The following is a 24,627-nucleotide window of genomic DNA, read 5'->3' as shown; positions in this document are numbered from 1 at the left end:
TAGAACTGAAACTTAGAACCTTCCCCTCCCTTTTCCCCTCGCAGTGATCCTTGTCCCTGGAGTTGTCCACAACATTGGCTCTCCTGGATACCCTGTAGGAGGGAAGGCCTGCCTGTGTTGTCCTTTTGTGTCTGCTCACTTAGCGTGAGGTCAGGGCTCATCCCCTGAGGTAGATGTACATGGCACAGTCTCCTTTCCTGGTAACGCTGATTGACACTCCATTGGGTATGGTATGTGTGTCACATTTTGCTCTTTTGCCTTGGTTTGGTTTGGTTGCGGCCATTTTTATTCTGTTGCCTTAGCTGGCTTGACACTCACCATGTAGCCCAGGCATGCCTGAATTCATAGTAATTTTTCTGCCTTAATCTCCAAGTGCTAGGATTATGGAATGAGGCACTACCCCAGGCTGCATTTTTGTTTTGTAGTAATGTATGATCCATGTATAGATAGGTACAGACTTCACAAATGTGGAGCTGCTTTTATCAGAACAACGCTGTATTATAGTAAGATTCAACGCAAGGCTTGCGGATGTAGCTCAGCAGGAGAGCACATGACTGCGCCTATCTGTACCCTACACACAGCGTAGGATGCGCAGAGCGTCTCCAGCTCTACAGAGAGCTGCTCCTTCCTCACGTCTCTGTCTGATGTAACTTTCTTCACTCACCGTCGCATATGTTAGTTTTGTCCATTTTTGTACTTTATGTGTAAGCAGAATCTTAAAATACACAACATGTGTCCCCATTCATTCTGTGCTGTATATGCTGGTAGCTGTAGTTTATTTTCATTGCAGAATATTATTTCATTTTGTAAATAGACCATTATTTATCCAGCTGTTAAGCTTGGATACCTTCCAGTTTTGAAATAATACTTTAGCCTTAACAGTTTTAAAAGCAGTAGTGTGAAAAAATTGTAAGAGAGGTTTCATACATCTGCTTGATATGTTAATGATTTCATACAAAAACTTCTGAAATGTAAATAAAAATTACATTAAGAGTACATCTCACTCCAGTCAGAAAAGGGCATCAAGAAAACCTTTTTTGTTGTTGTTGATAAGACCATCAGCAAAACACTAATCCTGTTGTGGTTCAGTCACTAGTGAAATCAATATGGAGGTGTCTTGGGGTGCGAGGGGGCTAAAAATAAGTCTATTTAGACATGACCCAATACAGCTCTTAGCGATTTATGAACATACTTAATTAGCATATTACAAAGACGGTTGCCTGCCATTGCAGCACATATAGCCAAGTTTAACCATCCTACCTGTCACTACATAAGAAATGGGTAAAATGTGGCTCACATTCACAGTGAAGAAGAATGAAATCATGTCCGTTTGAGACAAGTGAATTTAAGTCTGTCATAGAAAACATTGTTTTCTCTCTTGTGAGTCCTAGATTTATATGCACAAATACATAAGATCATATAAATAACATGAGAGTGGAAATGAGTCTATGGAGAACAGAAGGGTTTAGGGGAGGAGACAGGTGAGGAAGGGAAGTACCACAGGTGTGGGGCAGGGTGTTCTCAGTGTGCTGTACACACATAAAACAACCTTTGTAGCCCAGGGTGATATAGTTAGATTATGAAATCTGGCTCTTCTCATCTTCCCTCTTGTGCACAAGTGCATGTAGAGTGCCCCACCTCTTCTCCTTGGTTTTATCTGTATGGGATAATACTTTGTACCAGACAGAATATAAAAATGCCTAACTGCAAAAAAATGGAAGAAGGGGAAAAAAAAACAGTTGGGTGGTAATTAAAAATGTATTCATCACACAGAAATAAATCATCAAAGAAAATTAAATTTTAATTATCATATGTTGTCTTGACTAGCTGTCTTCATGGAATGGTTCATGACTTTAAAAGGGGTTCCCACGAGTTACCAGTAATGCTAATTCTTTTTTCTGAAACGTGGATTTGGTGTGATGATAGCTCTTTATTCAGAGGCCTGTTTTTTGCAGATCTTATTCAACAGTACCGCACCGCTGTGTGCAGGATGAGTGCTGTGAACCAGGACCTGAACAACCAGCTGCAGTACCTTCACACGCCCGACATGAAGAAGAAGCAGCAAGAGCTCGATGAGCAGGAAAAGAGCCTGAAGCTAATAGAGCAAAAACTTGGTACATATTTACCTTTCGTTTGACAATAAGTGTTAATGATGAGTCCAGCGATAAAGAAAGACTACCAATGATTCAGAACTGGAACTGATTTTTTTTTTTTAAGCACCAGGTTGTCTGATAAATTCTTAAAACTATTTTCTTACCCAGAATAGTGTCTTAGTTATGTTTCTATTGCTGTGATAAACACCCTGACGGAAGTCAGACTGCGGAGGAAAGGGTTTGTTTTCAGCTCACGGGTCACAGCTGGTTGTCCAGGGAAGCCAGCACAAGAACTGATGCAGAGGCCACGGAGAGACATTTGCCGTCTTGCTCAACATGCCTAGTTTAACCTTCTGAGACAACACGGGTCCCAGGGGCGACACTCCCACCTTAGAGTGCCCCACAGACAGGGCCTGCAGTCTGATGGAGGCAGCTCCGCAGTTGTGGTTTTCTCATCCCAGATGGCTCTAGTTGATGTCTTTTGACAAAAACTAACCAGCACAAGAAGTAACAGAGATTCTGAATCTTACTTTAAGTTCTTTTTCAAAAGATAACATATGTTTATATTTGCTTTTCCTTCTTGTTCTACTCCAGTTTTTTTATATTTTCTTCACAGGAATGACTCCTACACGGAAGTGTAATGACTCATTTTGTCACTCACCAAAGATAGAGTTGACAGAGTGTCCAATTCCTACTAAAAGAGTGAGAAGAGAATCCACTAGACAAAATAGGTGAGCACATTGTAACTCGATTATCAGTGGCTACTTTATCAAAGATCCTGTGTCCTTGTGCTTTAAAATCAGTATGGGTTCGTTTCCTAATTTACTGAGGCAGAGTTACTATTTTAAAAACAGAAGCCGGTTGGGGTGGTAACTCTGTAGTGGAATGCTTGCCCCTCCTGGTCCTGGTCTTCAGGACTGGGCAGAATACCTGGTGCTTCTGTATTACGAAGTCACAGAGTCACTATTTTCTCTTAGGAGATCTAATTTTCTTAGTGATATTTTACTATTTGGGCATTTTAATTATTATTTTCTGTTACTAAGAGTCACTAGAATCAAGTTGCTTTTGTTTCAGGGTATAAGCTTTCTTCTACTTATGGATCACCAATTTCTAAATAGTAATATGCACAGTCATTTGTGTATTAGTTATTTCTAAAGTTTTATGTTTGATCTGGTCAATCAAACACCGCTTAGTAATTCATCAAAACCCAACAGAGCCTTTGGTAACCTAACTTGGTAGTAAAAACTATCCTTTTAAAATTAGATTTAGAAGGCCACCTGCCTTAGTTAGGGTTACTGTTGCTGTGATGAAACACCATGACCAAAAGCAAGTTGGAGACAATAAAAGTTTACTTCATTCACAGATCTATATAACAGTTCATCATCAGAAGTCAGGACAGGAGATCCAGCAGGGCAGGAACCTGGAGGTAGGAGCTGGTGCAGAGGCCATGGAGGGTGCTGCTTACTGGCTTGCTCCTCATGGCTTGCTCAGTCTGCTTTCATATAGAGCCCGGGACCACCAGCCCAGGGGTTGCCCCACATACAATGGGCTGAGCCCTCCCACATCAACAACTAGTTAAGGAAATGCCCTACAGCTGGATCTTACGGAGGCATTTTCTCAATTGAGACTCCCTCCTTTCAGGTGACTGCAGCCTGTGTCAAATTGACATAAAAGTAGCCAGACATAAAACACCACCTTACAGGAGAATAGAGTAGGAATAAGTCTTAATAGAATTGATTTCAAAAGGTTTGAAACTATTTGAATAACATTCTCATATCAACGATAAATGACTTGTGATGTTCAAAACTGGTGTCCTGTGCTGTCCCCGCCTGTGTATTTGGCAAATAGTTCGGTGTTCCTTTGTGCTATTGTTGCTCCATAAGTAAAACTGACAAGGCTCTTGCCTGTGGCATGTTCCTCAATCCTCGGCAAAGAAAGATCATTTCAAAAGTAAAGTTTGCTGTATAAAAGGAGAAAAAATGGTAAGGTGATATAACAGAGATGAAACAGTGTCTGTGGTCAGAAAAAAGCATCAAAGCAGCAATGGAGCAGGGGAAGGTGCAGTCCACACAGCTAGGGTCGGTAATGGTCACGGAGAAAAACGTGAAGCTCTCTGAAAACAGCAGCCGGTGCGACTGAAGACAGGAGAAGACACCTGGCTAAAGCCCTTACATATGGATAAAGTATACAGATTTTGTAAAGATAAAGCATTGACTTTATCACTCATGGGAAAGTAATAGATATGGAAAATAATAGTGGTTACATGACAAGATAAGAGGTTGGCAGTGAAGGTTAGCGGTGGAAAGATCAAATTGCACAGCTGAGCTCACTGTTGAGCCCTAGCAACCCTAAAGACTGTAAGACCCTTGCCATTGCCTGTTCCTCGGAGAAAGTAATGACACTTGTCATCTTTTCTCAGCCAAGGGGTCTGTGGGATGAGTTAAGTGAGATGAAAACTACTTTCTTAGTTTTCCCTGGACACTACCCAGTTGCTACCGTTTTGGAAGCTAAGTTGATGGTGCTTGCCTGCAGTCTTCTTATTCAAGAGGATGAGGTGAGGGTCTGAGGGTGGAGGCCAGAGGAAGCAGGACTGAGTCTGAACCCAGTGTGGGATACTGCTAAGTGAGACACCTCCTGTCTCATCTCTGTCACCCCAGATCTTACAGTAGTCTGGAAGAAATAGGCTTAAAATTATTTTAGTAGTTGTTAGTAGTTTTAATAGTAGTTTACCACTTTGACCAAAGGCATGGGTACATAAAATTAAAGGTTTGGACTTACAGTGTACTATGTAGCATAAGCCAAGATATATCCAAAATATTGTTTAGACATGTAAACAATGTTTAAAAAAAAACAACTTTATTTTTGAGACAGGGTCTCACTATGTAGACCAGGTTGTCCTGGAACTCACTGTGTAGACTAGATTGGCTTCAAGCTCACAGATACGCCCATATGTTTATGGAAGCCAGAGGTTAGTTCACAGGAGGTGGGGCAGTGGTAGCTTTCTTCCACTGTGTGGTTCCTGGGGTTGAAACTCAAGTTGTCATGTTTGGCAGCAGTTGCCTTTACCTGCCAGCCCAGAATATCCGTAACATGAATAGTTTTAACAGGAAAAGAAGAAATAATAAGTGTGTGTGTGTATTTACTTATTTATACTAGCTCTTAACCTTAACAGAAATCCCTTATGTTTCATCAGCCCCAGTACGTAATTTGTCAGAAGAAACACTACTCTGTGAAGCATTTGAGGAGTGTCAGGTTTCAAGAGTATCAGTGTGAAAGAACACAAACAAGTCTTAGTCTCTGCTTACAGCACAGGGTGACTCAGCAGACACTTAAGGGGCTGGGGAGATGGTTTGGTGGTGGGGAGCACTTGTGCTTGCAGAGGCCTAGTTCAGTTCCCACACCCACATGACGGCTCACTGCTGTCTACACAGAACTCCAGCTCAGTGACTGGACACCTCTCCTGAGCTCTGTGAGCTCCTGTGCACTGTGGTGCACATGCCAACTCAGTCATGCACATGTACACACACACTAAATAAAATACATACATGTGGATTTTTAAATTATATTATCAGTTTCTTAAAATGTTTATGTATTTGGAGCTGCTGTCTTTAGAAAAGTTGGTGTTATCCTTAAGTACCAAGGCATTTACTGTGTTCATCACTACATGATTGTGAGAGGGAAGGAGAGTAAGAGATAGCGCAGTGTTGTCCATAAATGTGAGATATGCATGATTATTAAACAATTAAAGATTGTATTAACTGTTTATAGTGTCAGAGTTAGAGCACAGTTTTGTGTGACACAGAAGCATTCTGAAACGGTAGGGAATGTAGGAAGTCCCTGGTACATAACCCATGCTTGCTCTGTCTGCCTGCTTCCACCAGGGTTTAGGCAGGCAGGTGTAAGAGAGGAATGAAGGCTACGCGCTCACTGGGTGCCTTGCTTTTTTATCTTTTTCAGAAGATCAAAAGGTGGTGTACCAAACTGAGCATTTCTGAAGACCATGGGATAATCCTGACTAGAATTTCCTGTTCCTCGGATGGGCCTAGAAGCAGCTATTCAGTTTTCAGAATCTCGCTGGGCAGTCGATTTACTGGAAGTACCCCAGTTGTCATTGTGTCTGTTGGTTGTTAGCTGGCAAGTGCGCTCTTAACACGATGGTTAAGCCAGCACTGAAGCAGTTCCCCAGAACACCTGTACACCTCAGCATAATCATGACTATCAGAACTGTTTCTTTAAAACGACCTTTTTATTGTTTTGTGTGTGTGTGTGTGTGTGTGTGTGAACTTATTTAACAAACATGTTCTGTCTTGTATAAGGAAGTTCTAGAACTAGATATTTAATTGTAAATATGTGTGGAAAGTTGAATTCTGCATTAAAACAGAAAGCACAGGTGTCTGGGAATTTAAATTCTCAAATACATGGGAAAATAAATCGACGGTGGTAGGACAGCCTGCACACTGCATCCTGTATATAAGTGGGATAGGCAGCAGCACCAGTTTTTATAAGCATTGTCTGAATTTATTAATACTAGATCTAGAGCCTCAGCTTTAATTCTACATTTGCATTATTTTCTAATTTTTTACAACTATTTTTAAGAGGTTAAAGAAAACATACATGAATGCAATAAGAATTTGTTAGGAAGCTGTTGTATAAACATTAAACTGCTAAACTCAAGCTAACATGCACTCTGTGTGTCTGTTTTTCAGTCTGTGACACTTTGTAAGGAATACTTTTGGTACAGTTTTCTGTCCCAGGAAATGTGTGTGTTTAATCCTTTCTGATTATACAGCAAGGTTAATAAACAATCATTTCTCCTCCCAAAGAAATTAGTGATTTCCTTTATTGGAACTTAAAGCTCTATCAAAGCTGACTTAGTAAGTATTGACACAACTCCGTGTTATTGGAACTCAGTCTCTGCATTGTTGAAGAGAGAAGCAGAAAGGCGATAACAGAATGGCTTCCCGCTGTGGAGGAGCACGCCTGAGAGCCCAGTCCGCAAGAATCAAAAGCCTGACCATCAAGAGCCAAGGCCATGTAAGCTCAAAGCAGGCCTTAGTGACACCCTGTCTTAGGAAGTCTGAAATCCTGTTTTAAAAATAAGCCTTGGCATTGCACTCTGCCATGGGAAGAGAGGCGATTATTTACACCCTCTGTTGAGTTCTAATTTTGAGTCAATAAACAATCCATAAAGTGTCCACATGGCAGAGAGGAAAGGAGAACCACCCCTTCTGAGGAGTCTCTGAACCTAAGTCCTGTGTGCAGACACAGGGTTGGAGCAAGGACACTGGGACAAAGGCTTAGTGAATGTTGAGCAGAGTGTTTGCCAAGACTGTAATAGGGACAATAGAGTGAAAACTCCAAGGAAGAAGCAGAAGAGAAAAATAATAGATGCATCGAACTTGAAAATAAAAAGGCCGGGCGTGGCGGTGCACACTTTTAATCCCAGCCCTCGGGAGACAGAGGCAGGCGGATCGCTGTGAGTTCGAGGCCAGCCTGGTCTACAAAGCGAGTCTAGGACAGCCAAGGCTACACAGAGAAACCTTGTCTCGAAAAAACCAGGGGGCGGGAAAGGAGTGAAAATTAACAAGGAAAAAAAAAAAGAAAGAAAATTAGCAAGAGAAGGAAAGCATGGCTAAAGAAAGTCCCCTGAGTCCTGGGTCACTGTGAAAGGACGTCGTAATTTGTGCAATAAATGACATGTTTCTTCAATGCAGTTGTGCAGAATTCCTCACACATCAGTGATGAGAGAATTACCAGAGGACTTGAAAATGTCCAGAACAATTGTGAAATAGAGCCATCAATTCAACACTCAGAACCTTCAGAAGTAAACCTGGCACCTCCAGGCTCGCTCACTTTAGCCCTGAGCTAGTTTCTTAGTGAGAACCAAGAGCCCAAAAGGGAAACTGATGCCTAGAGAGAGCCCTTAGCTCTGTCAGAAAGGGAAACTGATGGCTAGAGAGAGCGCTTAGCTCGCTCTGTGAGAAAGGGAAACTGATGGCAGGACTGATGCTAGAGAGAGCGCTTAGCTCTGTCAGAAAGGGAAACTGATGCCTAGAGAGAGCCCTTAGCTCTGTCAGAAGGGAAAGATTACTAGCAACCAGACAGCAGCTGACTCCCGACTTACTAGGTGTGATGAGAACAGAACACAGTGAATAAAGATTAGAACATCTGGTGATTCTACTGAAAAATAAAATGAAGTGAAAAAGAACAAGTTTTATCTTTAGTGGCAGACTAGTAAGTTGTGTGATCAGTGCAGGACTGACTCCTTGGTTCGTGAATCTTTTTTTTTTTTTTTTTTAATTAATTTATTCTTGTTACATCTCAATGTTTATCCCATCCCTTGTATCCTCCCATTCCTCCCCCCCCCCCCCCCATTTTCCCATTATTCCCCTCCCCTATGACTGTTCCTGAGGGGGATTACGTCCCCCTATATATTCTCATAGGGTATCAAGTCTCTTCTTGGCTACTTGCTGTCCTGGTTCGTGAATCTTTAACTTGATCTGCCTCTCCCAGTTATAGATGGCCAGAGTAGTAAGAAAAACAAAAATCTGAAAAAAGACAGTGGAGGAAGCAAATAAAAGCAATGAGGAAAGGCTGTCAGTAATGCTTCAGGAACAAGTAAGCGCTTCCAGAAAGCTAGCAGGTGACCACAAAAGCCCTCCCCTCCCATGGATCTGTGCCGCTGACCACAGGGAAGACAGTGCAGAGGCTGCCTGTGGCAGCATGCAGCTTTGATCCTAGCGCTAAGGCTTCAGAGGCAGGCAGATCCCTGGGAGTTTGAGGACAGCCTGGTCTGCACAGTGACTTCCAGGCCTGTCAGAGCTACATAGGAAGACCCTATCTCAAAAAACAAACACCTTAATTTGAATGCTCTCTTCATGCTGGCGAAATAAATGATAGGGACTCTGAGGTTGTAAATGAAGACCCAGAAACCGCCTTCTGTACTCTGTGCCAGGGAAGCTTTCGGAACCCGGAGTATTCGGTGCTGTCTGTTCACCCACGGCTTTGTGCAGTGCGCACAACACTGCAGTGCTGTGGACAAAAGGCAAATATAAAAAAATGAGAGGAAGTACGTTACCACAGATGCCAAAATGCAGATATTTACTTTTTTTCTTTTTTTTTTTTTTTTTGAGACAGGGTTTCTCTGTGTAGCCTTGGCTGTCCTGGGCTCACTTTGTAGACCAGGCTAGCCTTGAACTCACAGCAATCTACCTGCCTCTGCCTCCCAAATGCTGGGATTAAAGGCGTGTGCCACCAGCGCCGATGGTGACTTTTCTTGTTCCTCCTGTTCATGTAAAGAGATTTCAGCAGGCTGCTTTTTTCCCCCCTTTAGGTTTTTCAAGAAAGGGTTTCTCTGTGTAACAGTTCTGGCTATCCTGGACTCTGCTTTGTAGACCAGGCTGGCTTCGAACTCACAGACATCTGCCTACCTCTGCCTCTAAAGGGATTAAAGGTGTGGACGACCGCCAGGCTAGCAGGCTGCTTTTAACCTACCCAAAGGTAACAGTTTCCAGAAACCTTAGGTTTGGCTAGCTTGTGCTTTGGAGTGTAAAAAATGTTGCTGAAGAAAGCCGAGAGTCCCGTATCCCTTGTGTGGATGTGTTGAGTCCAGTGGTACTATTGAAGTCAAGGCTTTACACTTCCTACACCAAGGCAGGAACTGCACATCATCTCTGCTGCTGTTTGTTATGCCAATACCAAAGGACAGTGGCTTTGCATCGTTGATACACATGTGTAAGCTGCGTAACCAAAAGTGACAAACTCAAGCATACCTCCTATTGTATGAGAGAATACTATAATAACAAAAATACTAGAAATACACCTGTCACTTTTATATTGGCTGTAATAACAAAATCATGTTTACCTAAGTACATGACAGAAAAAATTACATTTAAATACTGATGGGCACAATATTTCACAATGTTTTTGTATTATAGTGAGTGGGTTGTGTTTGGTTTGATTTTTCAAGGCAGGGTTTCTCTGTGTAGCCCTGGCTATCCTAGAACTCACTTTAGACCAGGCTGGCCACAAACTCACAGACATCCTCCTGCCTCTGCCTCCCTAGTGTTGGGATTAAAGGTATGCACCCCACACCCAGCTGTTATAGTGGCTTCCATTCGTTTCAAATTTTAGAAAGGAAATTTAAATTACTACTGCTTAACCCTCTGGGGTAGTAGCCAACAAGCTGACTTAACTCCTCCAACCCCAAAATTAACCTTGCAGCATACACCCTGAGCCCCTCTACTTAGCAGTCCACTGGATTCAGATCGGCTTGGAAAACACAGTAAGAAAGACTGCATTTTTTAAAAAATGTTTTTTCAGCCAGCACTCAGGAGGCAGAAGCAAGTAGATCTCTGAATACAAGGTCAGCCTTTCATGAATTTGATTAACGGTTTTGTCACTATATTAAGGTATTTTCTACCTTAGGTAACACTTTTTTTTTTTAATAGGAATAGGGTGTTCTGATTATAGTTACTTGAGAAGAAGAACCTCAATTGAGCAACTTCCTCCCTCAGACAGGCCCCTGGCTTTGTCTGTAGGCCCCAGCTCACTGTGCGCAGCGCCCCCGGCTATGCCTGTAGGCCGCTGCTCACTGTGCGCAGCGCCTCTGGAGTAGGATGGAGCAGATGGCCCTGGCCTACATAAGAGAAGTAGCTGAGTAAGCCACGGGGAACAAGCCGGTGAGCCATGTTCCTCTCCTCAACAGTCTCTGCCCCAGTGCTGCCTCCAGGCTCCCACCCTGGATTAATCAAATTAAACCCCTTCCTCCCCTGGTTGCATTTTGTCATGGTGTTTATCCCAGCAGCAAAACCCAAGACCAGGCTGACCTTAAACTCAGAGATTCTTCTGCCCAACCTCCTCGGTTATAGGGCTAAAGGCATATGCCAACAGCCCAGCTGCACTCATTTTGTTTCTTTTTGCTGCTATTGTTTTTGTTTGTTTTCTTTTAAAATTTGTACTCTATTTTTAGCAGGTTGTATTATTATTATTATTATTATTATTATTATTATTATTATTATTATTATTATTATTATGCCTCCTCCTCTTCCTCCTCCTCCTCCTCCTTATAATCTGCATTGCCACCAATATTTTAACATCTAGGAGATTGCCCATCAAAATCTTAATTAGAAGCTTTCTTTGAAATATTGGGATATTTGACAGCAGTCTCTCAGGCTCACAGCCATCTGAGTTTGAGGTCAGCCTGTGTCAGGCTGTGTATTGGGTGTGTTGGTGTCCCTGCTTCCTGGAGGACATTCAAGGGAACCTGATCTAGGGAGAGGGGAGCTTGCTGCTGCAGAACCAAACAGGAAAACCTCTTTTCTCCTGTCTCATACATTCTGGCAAATTCACCTAGCTAACTCCTAATCCTTCAAAACCTTTTGCCACTGACCAGTTCTTGGGTTGTAGTAAACTGTCTCAGAACTAAAATTCAGCTTTGGAGAGCTTCTCTGGCCTGCCTCATCCCTTACTGCTCCCAGTGGGATGCCCAGGACCACCTCTCTCTCCTCTAGGGGGAGGCCTATGGGTTTAGTTCTTCTTTGAGGGTCATTCCCTGCTCTCACGGAAGGGGCTGTAGGCCCATCACTAGGACCTGGAGGGAAAGTCCTGGAAGTCAGAGCTTGTCAGGGCCAACCAGGTCCCAGTGACTCCCTCAGGAGAGGAGAGAGGCCAGGGTGCCAGTCTGTTTCACTTGTCCTTTGCTGACTTTAGCTCCGCGGGCATGATGGTCTGAATGGCAGTTGTGCCCACAGGCTCATTTGTTTGAATGCTTAGCACCCAGTTAGTAGTACTGTTTGGGAAGGATTAGAGGTGTGGCCTGGTTAGAAGAGGTCTGTCATGGGGAGTGGGCCTTCAGGGTTTCAAAAGCCCCACCAGGCCCAGGCCTCACCTTTTGCATTCTGAGTTAGCATTTTCAAAAGCCAAAGATTCAATTAATATTTGTCTGACTTCTGAATCTGATGCTATTCTATTCACAGCAGAAGTCAGTCTTTTGGGCCCTGTTTAAATTTAGCCAATGACTCAGCCCTCTTTTCTGATTCTTCAGCCTTGTCCCAAGCTTTTAAAGCTGCTAAATGGCATAGCACCAAGGTGTGATTATCAGATTTAAGATGCCTTTGTAACTCAGCCTATTGACCTTCACCTAGCAATGGATCCTGGGAAATATTGATACCTCTAGCCCTATTTCGCTGTTCGGGGGCCCTAGCTTCCTCTTTCCACCGTGTCCACCACTGTAACCTAGGACCAGGTTCCAATATTGCTGCTGCCAAATCTTTCTAGCCTTGGAACTTCCCCTTGAACTTAACATCTGCTTCACATAGGTGAATGCATAATATATGAAATGCTTGCTTCCTTAAATTTCCCCAAATCTTACATTTGTATAGGATTCCATTTAACTTCTCCATAACCTTGGGGGTGCCTATGGTCTGCTGGTGTAATAACTCAATAAACTAAGGTTGATTTTTTTCAACAACCTTGGGCTGCCCCTCTTCAGTTTCCTCATGCCGTGTTGTGGGAGGTTCTTGTCTAAATTCCTCTGTCTGTGACTGCATACTTTTCTTGTTTTCACGTGTAAGTCTTTCTAAGGCTTGTCTCTTATCAATCCACTTTTCATATTTGGCACCAAAAACCCACTACAGTTATTAAGGATAAAATGTGAATTACCAGAATGATAGCAATTATAATTACCATAATGTCAATCTCAGTTAAATCATTTATCTTTTCATTTTGTGCTTCTATTTTCAAGCCATCTAAAGTAGCACTATACAGGGGGGGGGGGTTCTGATTTCTTTTATTATAATATTTCCCATCATAACTCTCACCTTGAGGACTTCCCAGATGACTTACCAAATCTGACGGCCTCTCACTTTGTTCTCGGCCGGCATGGTTTCTCTGTTCATATGGCTATGCCAGGCGTTGGGGCGCCAAATATTTTTATCAAAATCTCAAATGTTCAATTTTACATATAAAGACTCAGAAGCCAGATGCTGGGGTGAAAGCCTGATAGCTAAGAAAGGCAGAGAGATTACCCAGCTGACCTTCCTCCTCAGCCAATGTCCCCAAAAAAGGAATACTCCTTCCCCATTGACTGAATGTCCCTCCCTTCTACTTCCTGTGCATCTCTCTGTCTGTCCTGGCTTCCTCTAATGCTCTATTTTTTTCCCATGTTCACACCCTGTCAACTGGTTGCTTGCTCCACCGTTTTGACCTATGGTTGACTATTTAATCCTGTTTACAGTATTCAAGCAGAAAGCTCTTGGATTAAAGCTTTACGCTAGGGCTGAGCCACACCACAACTAGAAAAGGGGTTTTCCAGTAAACAACACAATCTCAGGGTTTAAGTATGATCAAATATCCTGAAACACTTATCCTTTGTCACTAGTGGGATTAAAAGTTTACTTTAAACTGGGTGTGGTGGCGCACACCTTTAATCCCAGCACTCAGGAGGTAGAGGCAGGTGGATCACTGTGAGTTCAAGGCCAGTCTGGTCTACAAAGTGAGTCTAGGACAGCCAAGGCTACCCAGAGAAACCCTGTCTCAAAAAAACCAAAAAAGAAAAAAAGTTTACTTTAAAAAAGGTAACACTGGGGAACCTGCCTTTGGTGTGTGACAGGTCCTTGTCTCCTATGGAAAAGCAGAGGATGGTTCACCTGCATACTCAGGGCTGGAGGCTCCCGGGATATAAACCTTATAAAGTCAAAGGAGGAATGAATCCTGACAGTGGTGGGGGCGCCAGGCTTATGGTGGCAGGTTAGGAGTGGAGAGGCAGCCAATCCTGCTTTCCTGTGTTAGAAGTTTCTTGGATCGAAGCTCCCTTGACCCTCCTTCTGTAACCTGGGCCGTTACAGTCCCACAGTAGTTGCTGTGTTCATGGCGTCTCTTCACAGCAATAGAAACATTGAGACAACAGCTTTAGAGAGGCGGAGGCAGAAAGAGACCGACTTCATGGATTGGAAACAACAGGCCATTGGTTAAGAGCACTTACTGCACTTGCAGAGGACCTGGGTTTGGTTCACATCAGGTGGCTCATAACTGCCTGTAACTCAATTTTTAGGGTTTCTGATGCCCTCTGGCCCCCAGGGGCACCTGGACACAGTACATACACATTCATGCAGTCTCACGTGTATGCACATAAATAACAATGTTTTTAAAAAGAATACTAGCCATGTTGGTGATCTCTAGTTTTAATTTCAGGACCCTGCTTCAATGAATGAGGTGGAAGAATGATCAAGAATGATTTCCAACATCAATCTTAGGGTTCACCCACATGTGTACTTACACACATGCAAACATGCCTACATGCACATGTACATACCACACACATATGCATACATGCATACATACATACATGAAAGGGAAAAGAAAAAAGAAGTAATCTGTGTTGAGGGCAGGTTAGATATGTCTTTAGGGGTAATGACCACAGGAAACTTGGGGTGCTCATGTTATGTTTCATGCATGGTCAGTGATGTTTACAGGGCTCACTTCTTTTTCTGAGGATTTGTTAAGTTGAATGTTTAAGAATTATGGACCCGTGTCTGTCTGTCTGTGTCTGTGTGTGTGCATGTGTGTGTGTATGTGTGTGTGTGTGTGTTTGCATGAGTTGACATGCACCAAGTATGTAGGAGCCTTCAGAGGCCAGAACAGAGTATTGGATCTCCTGGAACTGGAGGCGGTTGACTGGAGCCACCATGTGGGTGCTGGGAACCAAACCCTGGTCCTCTGCAAGAGCGGTAAGTGTTCTTAATCACCGAGCCATGGCTCTAGCCCTGTCATATCTGTTCAAACCCCCAGGTGCAGCCCAAGCAGTTCTTTCTTGATTGAGCCATCTGAACCATGTCTGAACCCCCTGTATTTCTCCCAGGAGCTCTGGCACCATGGTGCCCCCAAACAGCCCTTTAGCGAGCATGACCTCGGAATAGTTGAGAGGTTAAACACTCTGTTTTTATGTTTTGAGATGTGAGAGTGTAATAACAAACCAGGGTGCTTTCTTCTTTGACTCTCCGTGGTGCCTGAATATGAAATGATGGTCTCACCTCCCTTTTCCCATCAGTCAATAGCAACCTGACACTTTCATGTGCCTAGAGCAGACGCTTTTGTTGACTTGGTCTTCTTACGACGGTGTCCTGAGATTCCAGTGGCGCCTTACCCAGCCCGATCACCCAGAGGAGTACGGTGCCCTGCTGCCGCGTGTGTTTCCTGACTGTGGTAGAATGAAACATCTCAGAGTATTTATTTGTCATATGATTCAATCTGAGCAAACCAGCCAAGGAAAACCCACACAAATATCCAGCTCCACACAGAACCGATAGACAAGCCAGTCTCAAATAACTGAGTGGATCTCATGTACATCTTTGTTTGAGGCAAGGGCTTACTATGAAGCCCAGGCTGGCCTTGAACCTCGTATCCTGCCTCAGGTTTCTGAGTGCTGCAATCACAGGTGGCTGCCACCACACCTAACTATCCTACTCTTTTGTGGGTTTTTTGTTAATGATATAAAAACCAAAAGCTCTCAAAATGAACCCAACAGTAAGGACACAGGAGAACTCTGAGTACAGCAGAGTTGTTAAGTGCAACGCCTTCCTGACTCCTGATCTTACAGTTTGCACCAGCATGAGAGGATGCTCTAGCTTTTAAAAGGACAAGTGTTAAACAAACATCATGTGAATTTCAGTTCACTTCAGTTCTCTTAGAATGACCATATAATTTATTCTCAAAACCCAGACACTTTTAAAGATCAAACGAATCACTGAAAATAACTAACAGTGTTAACTGATAGGTAACAGGGGCAACTTCGGGTCCCTCGATATCCTATCTGCCTTACAATAAGGGAGAAAAACAGAGTGGCTTCCTCCAAGCCTTTCCAGCGACCCCGCCCCGCCCTTGCAGCCCATTTCACAGTGGTAGGGAGCACTGCGGAGCACCACTGAGCTCAGGAAGCACTTGCCACCAAGCCACACCTCCTCATGGAGACTTCTAATGCTGGCATTCATTCATGCCTCCCTCAGGCTCACAAGCCACTCAGTCCCGTCCGGATGCCCTGCACCCTTCTCTTCCTGCCTACTTAAACACCGTGTGTTTCAATTTGTTAACCTTGTTTATTAAAAATGTGAGAGTGCCGGGCGTGGTGGTACATGTCTTTAATCCCAGCACTCAGGAGGCAGAGGCAGGAGGATTGCTGTGAGTTTGAAGCCAGCTTGCTTGGTCTACAAAGTGAGTCCAGGACAGCCAAGTATACACAGAGAAACTCTGCCTTGAAAAACAAAAAACAAAAACAAACAAAAAACTTGTGAGAGCTTGCATGGTGGCTCATACCAGCACTCAGGTGCTAATATCTGGAAGATTGAAAGATTCCCGTGGGAGCTGGAGAGAGCCCAGTGGTTACAAGCATTTTTCACTCCTTCCAGTAGGCTCAGCATCCTCACCTAGCAACATTCAACTGACAGTGACGCCAGCCCCAGGGCATCAGACACCCTTTTTCGGGCTTCTTTGGGCACTCGCATACATGTGGCATATAATCTTCAGACACAAACATATACATTGTAAATAAAAATAAAGAACCTTCCACGAATATTTTACAAACAAGCTTGGGCTATATAGCAAGATCCTATCTAGCCAGGTGTGGTGGCCCACGCCTTTAATGCCAGCACTTAGGAGGCAGAGGCAGGTGGATCGCTGTGAGTTCAAGGCCAGCTTGGTCTACAAAGTGAGGCCAGGACAGCCAAGGCTAACACAGAGAAACTCTGTCTCAAAAAACCAAAACCAAAACCAAACCAAACCAAAACAAAACCCCGCAAAATCTCAAAAACAAACAAAGAGAAACAACAACAACACACACACGGTGTCAGTAACAAAGTTTGCCTAGCATGAGCAAGGCTCTGAGTTCAACCCATAGTACCACAAAGATTAAAAAAAAAAACCTCACATACATTTATTAAATGTGTACCGTTCCATTCAGTGTTTCTTCTGCATTCTGGACATTATAGCTGAATTTAAAGCCAAACAGAAGAGCAAATAGTTCCACTTTGCCCCACTCCAGTCTTTCCTAATTAACAGTCCACTTTTCTCAGTGCTTTGGTCTCCATACAGTCACAGAACGTGTGTCCTTTTGGATTTTTACTATTCTGTCTTCTGGTTGGGGACCATGTCAATCAAGGTAAGAAGGAAGGAGATCTGGTGTTTTGGGGGTTTTTTTGGTTTTTTTCCTAGCCCCTAAGCAAACCTTTCTCAGTCACAAAACTGTGTTGCGTTTTCCTGTTGTTTTCTCACTTTCGTTGAAGTGTAATTACTCTTCATTATTTACAGATTCTTTGCTTGTGGACTTCACTACTCAGCAAAATGTATCGGTAGGCTACGAATGGCACTCTCAGCATCCTAGGTTCTCCGCGGGAGGGGGAGTCCACATTACTGCTTCCAGGGTTCCCAGCTGGGTCCAACAAGCATTGCCTCTCGCACAGAGCGGGTAAGTGCTCTCCACAGCAAACTTTGGAGTCACTTTTTCGCATTTCCTTGCTTTTTTTTTTTATTTTTTTTGCATAAAATTTGGACTTTGGAAACAAAATAAAGCATGTAAAATTATCTTCTATAGTGCTTGGTTTTATTGTTTTTCTTTCTCAGTTGTGTATTTTGCGTTTGGTGTTGTTGTTTAAAATGGTTGCCAAGTGAGGTGCTGACTGTTGTCTAATGTTCTCAGGTACAAGAAGACTGCTGTTCGTTGTGGACATAAGTCCGTGTATTAGATGCACAACGTGAAACGTTACTGGCTGTGCTCTCATCATTAATGAACCAACGACATAGATTACCTTAGTTATTTTCTCATTGCTGAGATAAAGTACTCTGTCCAAAGCAACTTGATGGAAATCATGTTTATTTTGGCTCACGGTTTCATGGTGAGGGAGACAGGGCTGGGCAAGCACTGCGGCCGGAGCAGTGGGCTGGAAGGGCGGATTGCATCCAGATGCAGGAAGCAGAAAACAGAGCAAGCGAGCTGCCTGCAGTGACCCACTGACTCCTGCCTCCCAACGGTTTTGCAACGTTTCCAAACAGCGCCACCAACTGGAAACAGAGTGGTTGAACACCTGAGCCTGTTAAAGGATATTTCATTTTCAACCCAAAACGTACATACTTTGTTGTTGGTAAGAAACAGGCATAAAGTCACATATGTATGAGTTGATGATTGATTGATTGATTGATTGATTGACAAAGCACTGTGCCTGGAGACTTGTAGGAACCTAAGCCTGTGTGTCTTCTAGGCACAAGTATTCAGTATTTGCCAGTTCTGGGTAGCTGGCAACCTTTTAGGTAAGTGCAGAGCACACTATTTAGTATTGCACAGTCTGAAATAATAGAGTTTATTTGCTAATGAGTATGACATACTATTCTGAACAGTGACAAGGCTCTGCTAAAATTTAATGATTTATTCCATAGTCACTAAACACATTATGCCTTCTTAGAACATTCTGCTTATTCTAGAACAGTCAAGGGTGTTCCATAAATAAGTGGTGACTACAGTATGTTTGCTGTGGCCCATATGTATGATGACGTTACTGCCCAAGCCCTCAGCACGATGATCCACTGGGACTCTCACAAACAACTTAAACAGCTTATTTTTGTCGTTTATTTCTTATGATAGAAAAGATGTGTTTAAAACCACAATGCATTGCCAGTGCTGGAACCCTGCCATAACCCAGGAGGCAGAAGTAGAAATACTGAGAGTTTGAGGCCAGCGTGGGCTACATAAACCCTGCCTCAAAACACCCAAACACCAAACTAAACAAAAACAGCAATGGAGTCTCACATGTAACATATGGCATACAGGCATCTTTCTTAGGCCAAATAAACACAGGGGTAAAGGCCATGAAACTAGCAATTGATTTCCTTTTTGAGAAAAAAGATATTTACTATTGAATAGCCTAGTGTTTTGAGTTTGTTTTAAAGAGTTATTAATCCTCCCAAACAGCTCATTAAATCCTCCAGGAAAATAAATTTCTTTAAATATGGAATATAGTAAGCTGAGCTTTCCTTGGATAGCAATGGAGAAAAAGTCAAGAGGCACGCCCCCCCCCCCCCCCCCCCGTGTGTGGTGTGTGTGTGTGTATGTATGTATGTGTGTGCGCGCGCACGCGTGTGCATGGTGGCCAGAGGTCAATATTAGGTGTCTTTTCTCTCTCTCTCTCTCTTTATTTTATTTTATTTTATTTTTTTGGTTTTTCGAGACAGTGTTTCTCTGTGTAGCCTTGACTGTCCTGGACTCGTTTTGTAGACCAGGCTGGCCTCGAACTCACAGAGATCCACCTGCCTCTGCCTCCTGAGTGCTGAGATTAAAGGCGTGCGCCACCACCACCTGGCCTAGGTGTCTATTCTCAATCTCTGTCCATCTTATGTATTTGCTACAGAGTCTCATTATATAACCATATGTACTCGTTATGTAGACCAGGCTGGACTTGAACTCACAGAGCTTTGCCTGCCTCTGCCTCCTAAGTGCTGGGTTTAAAGGCGTGCGCGCCCACACCCAGTAGTCTATACATTTCTTGAAGCAGGGTCTCTCAGTGGTCCTGAAGCTCAGTGAGTCAGCTAGACTGGCTGGCCAGGATTCTCTTGTCTCGGCTCCCCCAGGGCTGGGGTGATAGGCACTCGCTGCTGTGTGGTGCTGGGGATCCGAGCTCACGTCCTGCCTCACTCTTGCACACTAAGTACTTCCCCGACTGAGCATCCTGTCCTCTCCCACTGGGGCAGATGAAGAGTGTATGTGTGCTCTTCCTACCTCTAGTTTGGAAAGATGGCTGACATCAGTGTTGGTTCACACACACACACACACACACACACACACACACACACACACACACGAAACGTTAAAGTCCTTAGCCTTGTCACAAGCGTGTTCCAGTGCCTGACTTGCTGCTCACTATGCTGTGGCGTCTGGTCATGAGTCCCCCACATGCAGAGGAGAACCGAGGATGGAGAGCTTTGTCTTCCTGAGGCCACTCTGCAAAGTAGGCAAGGATGACATACTTGAATGTTAACTCCGTTGTTGCATATACGTCAAATGTTTTTCCTCTTTTCACCTTCTCATGGTTTTAATTTCCCCTGGGGTGACCGTGTAAGCCACATGAGGCCACACATCCATACCACGCCTTTTAAAGTTTCTCTGCCATTCAAGACTTCTCTTCCCCGCCGGCGTGTGGTGCACGCCTTTAATCCCAGCACTCAGGAGGCAGAGGCAGGCGTATCGTTGTGAGTTCGAGGCCAGCCTGGTCTACAAAGTGAGTCCAGGATGGCCAAGGCTACACAGAGAAACCCTGTCTCGAAATAACAAAACAAACAAACAAAAAAAGACTTCTCTTCCCATCTCTAGCCAAGCAGAACAGAGAAACAGAAAGGACACCTTAACGGAGGCTAAGATGTTCAGGCAAAAAAACAAAACAAAACAAAACAAACAAACAAAAAACCAAAACAAAAAACAAAAAAAGCCAAGTAATAAAAAGTAAAGAACCAGATCTGGGAACCCAACAGCTTATGACTCTTAACCACACCCTGTATGCAAATTAACTCATCTTACTAAATGTCCCAGGCTCTGATGACTGGGATGGGATGGAGGATGTACTAGCTTGTGGTTGCCGTAGTAATCCTTATCCACCTACTTCTCCCAGGACACTGAGTGTCTCGGTTTACTGGGGGAGGTCTGGCAGGCTCTCAGCTTCCACATAAGTGTTCCCAAACATGACCTGATGAGTGCCTTATTTCATATTTTTTAAAGACAAATACAAATGCTTTATTTAACAGCTGCTGGTCATCCCATGGGCTGAGTAGGGATAGCCAAGACTCAAGCTGCAAGATTATCACAACATCTGAGCCTCTGACTCCAGCAGGGTGAACACATCACCCTCTCTAATGGGACCTTTGGCATTTTGGATGATAGAGCGGCTGGTGTCATCCATAAATTCCATGTGCATCTGTGTGCACTGTCCCCGTGGACCCATTCTGCTCAGCTCTTTGGTTATACTAGCCCACTTGATGGGCCGCTACTGGCCTGTGTACATGATGGCAGCGATCTGGCAGAGGCTCATTGTCTATCTGTTGTCTATGTATCTATTGTCTATCTGTCTGTCTATCATCTATCATCTATCATCTATCTATCTATCTATCTATCTATCTATCTATCTATCTATCTATCTATCTATCTATCTATCTATCTATCTATCATCTATCTACCTACCTATCTATCTAAATTGAGAACTCCATAGAGTGTGTTTTGGTCATATTTCCACATACATACTCCATTTACCTATCCACCAATTTCATACTCTCTTTTTAAAAAACCCACCAGGTTCAAATTGGTGCTGCCCATATATTCTTGGGTGTGAGTTTCCAACCTACAGGGACCACACCCTCAAAGAAAGCTGACCTCCTTCTCCCAGAACCATCACCTACCCATAGCTTCTCAGCTAGAGCTGGGGTTCACCCCCCCCCCTTCCTACTCCATGCTGGCTGCAGGGCCGACTGCCTTGACCCGTGCAGCACGCACAGCTTCTGGGAGCTCCTGAGTGTAGTGGTTCCATCACGTTCAGAAGACACTGTTTTACTCTGGCTTTCAATAACCTCTGGCTCTCGGAATCTTTCTGTCCCCTCTTCTGAGATGGGGGACAAGCACCTTGTGTCCTGACCAACAAGTAAATGGAGAAATGATGTTTTTAAAAAGATATATTTATTTATTATTATGTATATAGTGCTCTGCCTGCATGTACACCAGATCTCATTACAGATGGTTGTGAGCCACCATGTGGTTGCTGGGAGTTGAGCTCAGGACCTCTAGAAGAGCAGCCAGTGCTCTTAACCGCTCTTAAGCATCTCTCCAGCCTGAGGAATGATTTTTTTTTTTTTTTTTTTTTTTTAATTTGAGGCACTAGGGGTGGAACCCAGGCCCTCGTGCCTGCCATAGAGGCGTTCTACCAGTAAGACTCCAGGCAGGAAGGGGTCCTACAAAGCTGTTTCGTCTTGAATTTTTAGGGCTGGGGATGCAATTGGTGGAGTTTTTTTTTTTGCTTCACATGCATGAGGCCCAAAGTTCAGCCCTCATTACAAGAGAAATTCATCTTAGATTTTTGCAACAAGCAAAAGTGCAGGTTGCTGTGGGACACTTTCACCTTAAGAGAAACTCCATCATACTGTTAGGGTAGACTGGGTTTTGAGCGCTCTGAGAATCACTGGAACCAAGCACCTCAATGCAAACTTGCAATATTCTGCCCACTGTGTATGTTATTGCTTCTGCTGGAACCAGATGACCTGCCAATTTGCTTCTTAATGCTCTTAACCCCGCCCCAATACTATACAAAGCTCTGTGTCTTGTGGACAGTCCTTTGGCTCCTGAGTTTGTGGCATGTCCTTGTCTGACTGAAAGAGAAAAGAACTGTCCCTCAGTAGCCGCTGAGCACCACGTCTTCTATACCGTGGAGAGAAGTCCTGTGCCAAGTGAACAGAGCCTCTGCCTAGGCTGCCTGAGGGATAAACTGGCTCACTCACCAACTATACACACAGCAGTGCGCAGGAAGAGAGTCCCAGAGTAGCCAAGTCTGGCACCATGACTGAAATTCCAGTGCTAGAGGCTGATGCTATGGGTTCAAAGATGGCCAGAGCTTCAAATTCAGACTCAACCTCAAAAAACAAACCAAACAAACAAAAAGACTACAACTGGTGCTCAGATGTATCACCTGTAAAATGTATCTACTGAGATGCACCATTTTTTCTGGTTAAATGTAGTTGTTCCTTGGGGGTCTTGGGATTGCTTCCATGACCCTTGTGGCGGCTAAAATCTCTGAGTGCTTAAGATCCTTATGTAAAGTGGCATGACATTTGCATAGCATTTGCATTCCATTTGCATATACTCCAAGTACAAGTTTCCATAAGCTTCAACCCGCTCCAGATTTACTCCGGAGCCACATTGTAATCTATTTATGATTTACAATGTAAATATCACGTAGGACGATGTGTTGCTGTGCTGTGTTGTTTAGGGAGCAATTACAATAGAAATATTTAATGCAGGCCCAATTTCTCCTTTTCAGGGATTTTTAAAGTATGGTTGTTTTTGAATCTATGGATGAGGAGCTCATAGAGACAGAGGCTGAACAGTCTGTCCACCCTCTCAAAGCAGTCTAGTCTCAGGGTCTTGAACGGCCTCCTGATGTGTTTTCTTTTCTGTGTTGGGCATTGAACATAGAGCCTTACATGTGCTAGGCAACACTCTACCTCAGAGCTATATTTCCAACACTTCCTGCTATGACTAATATTCAATAGAAAAAGCAGCTGGGCATTGGTGGCACATGTCTTTAATTTCAGCACTCAGGGAGGCAGAGGCAGGCGGATCTCTGAGTTCGAGGCCAGCCTGGTCTACAGAGTGACAGCCAAGGCTACACAGAGAAACCATGTCTCAAAAACAACCCCCCCCCCACCCTTCTCCCCCAAAGCAAAAGCAGATCCTGCCATCAGGTCAACTCACTTTTAAGTTTGAGAATTGCCTGCACTGGAAGTTGGCACAGGTTGGGGTGGCAGGGTCAAATCCTTTAATCCCAGGGCCTGTGTGGCAGAGGCAGGTGGACTCTGTGAGATGAAGGGCAGCTGCATCTACAGAGCAAGTTCCAGGCCAGGGCTACACCATGAGGACTCCAGTTTGGTTGTTTCCAACACTCAGCTGCTAAGAATATCCTGTAACTCTAGTTCCAGGGATTCAACACTTCCAGCCTCTGCAGGCACTCTGCATTCAAACAGGGCATGCACACACACACAGTTAAATACATTAACAAAATTTAATTCTTCTTAAACATTTTAGAAGAAAGGAAGCTGATGGCTGCTGGTTGTGGACGGACATGACTTGTGGGTGGCCTCCTAGTTTCCCCTCCACTCGGTCTCCATTTCTATCCTCAGTTTCTTTCCATGACACTCAGTGGACAAAACGGAGGTCAGGACCAGGTCAGCATAGAAGCCATAGGGAAGGCATAGATTGGGTTACCCAGGACAGCCTTTTATCTCTGTTATTTTTCCCCCAGCGTGGGTCTTTTGAAGACTGGGGTGACTTCAGTCCATATTTGCATCATCTTCCACTTTGAAAGTTCATCAACCGACTATGTCCTTACATGGTACGACTTTTCTACTTTGAGAATTTTCTTTCTTCAATTTGCAAATCAAAAGACCCAACAAAACCATCAAAGCAAAGCATATTAGAAACAAAACAACCAGTGGCTTCGTTTAGTTTCCTCAAAACATAGGCAAGTTCCTCTGTTCCTCCAACCACCGTGTCCCGTTAGCGCACAGGTTCTGCAGTGAGCCTGCATAGCCTGCCAACTAGGGCTCCTAGAAGGAGCATCTAATCTCCCTGTACCCCCTCTATACCATCTGTGCTGCTGTATGTGGCCTAGGCTAGCCTCTGAGGGGAGCCCCCTGCTTCCCAAGTGGACAGCACACCCTGCTGTGGCTGCTTTTATCTCAGTCTTCGGTGGGGTTACTTCATGCTAAAATGAAATCGGCAGGGTAGAGAGGGTAGGGAGAG

General features: G+C 43.9%; 1 protein-coding gene across 1 annotated transcript in view; it reads left to right on the top strand.

The window, feature by feature from the left end:
- Positions 1-7,885, top strand: part of Smchd1 (structural maintenance of chromosomes flexible hinge domain containing 1) — a 120,670-nt gene extending 112,785 nt beyond the window's left edge. The window contains exons 46-49 of the mRNA XM_051153692.1: positions 1,956-2,114; positions 2,710-2,824; positions 7,022-7,127; positions 7,808-7,885. Of these exons, the coding sequence (XP_051009649.1) occupies positions 1,956-2,114; positions 2,710-2,824; positions 7,022-7,127; positions 7,808-7,885 (458 nt within the window). The remainder of the gene's footprint in view (positions 1-1,955; positions 2,115-2,709; positions 2,825-7,021; positions 7,128-7,807) is intronic.
- The last annotated feature ends 16,742 nt before the right edge of the window (positions 7,886-24,627 follow it).

This window comes from Acomys russatus, chromosome 12 (assembly GCF_903995435.1).
Source record: "Acomys russatus chromosome 12, mAcoRus1.1, whole genome shotgun sequence".
Classification (NCBI taxonomy): domain Eukaryota; kingdom Metazoa; phylum Chordata; class Mammalia; order Rodentia; family Muridae; genus Acomys; species Acomys russatus.
Note: the sequence above shows the minus strand (reverse complement) of the source record. Positions and strands in the feature narration are given on the sequence as shown.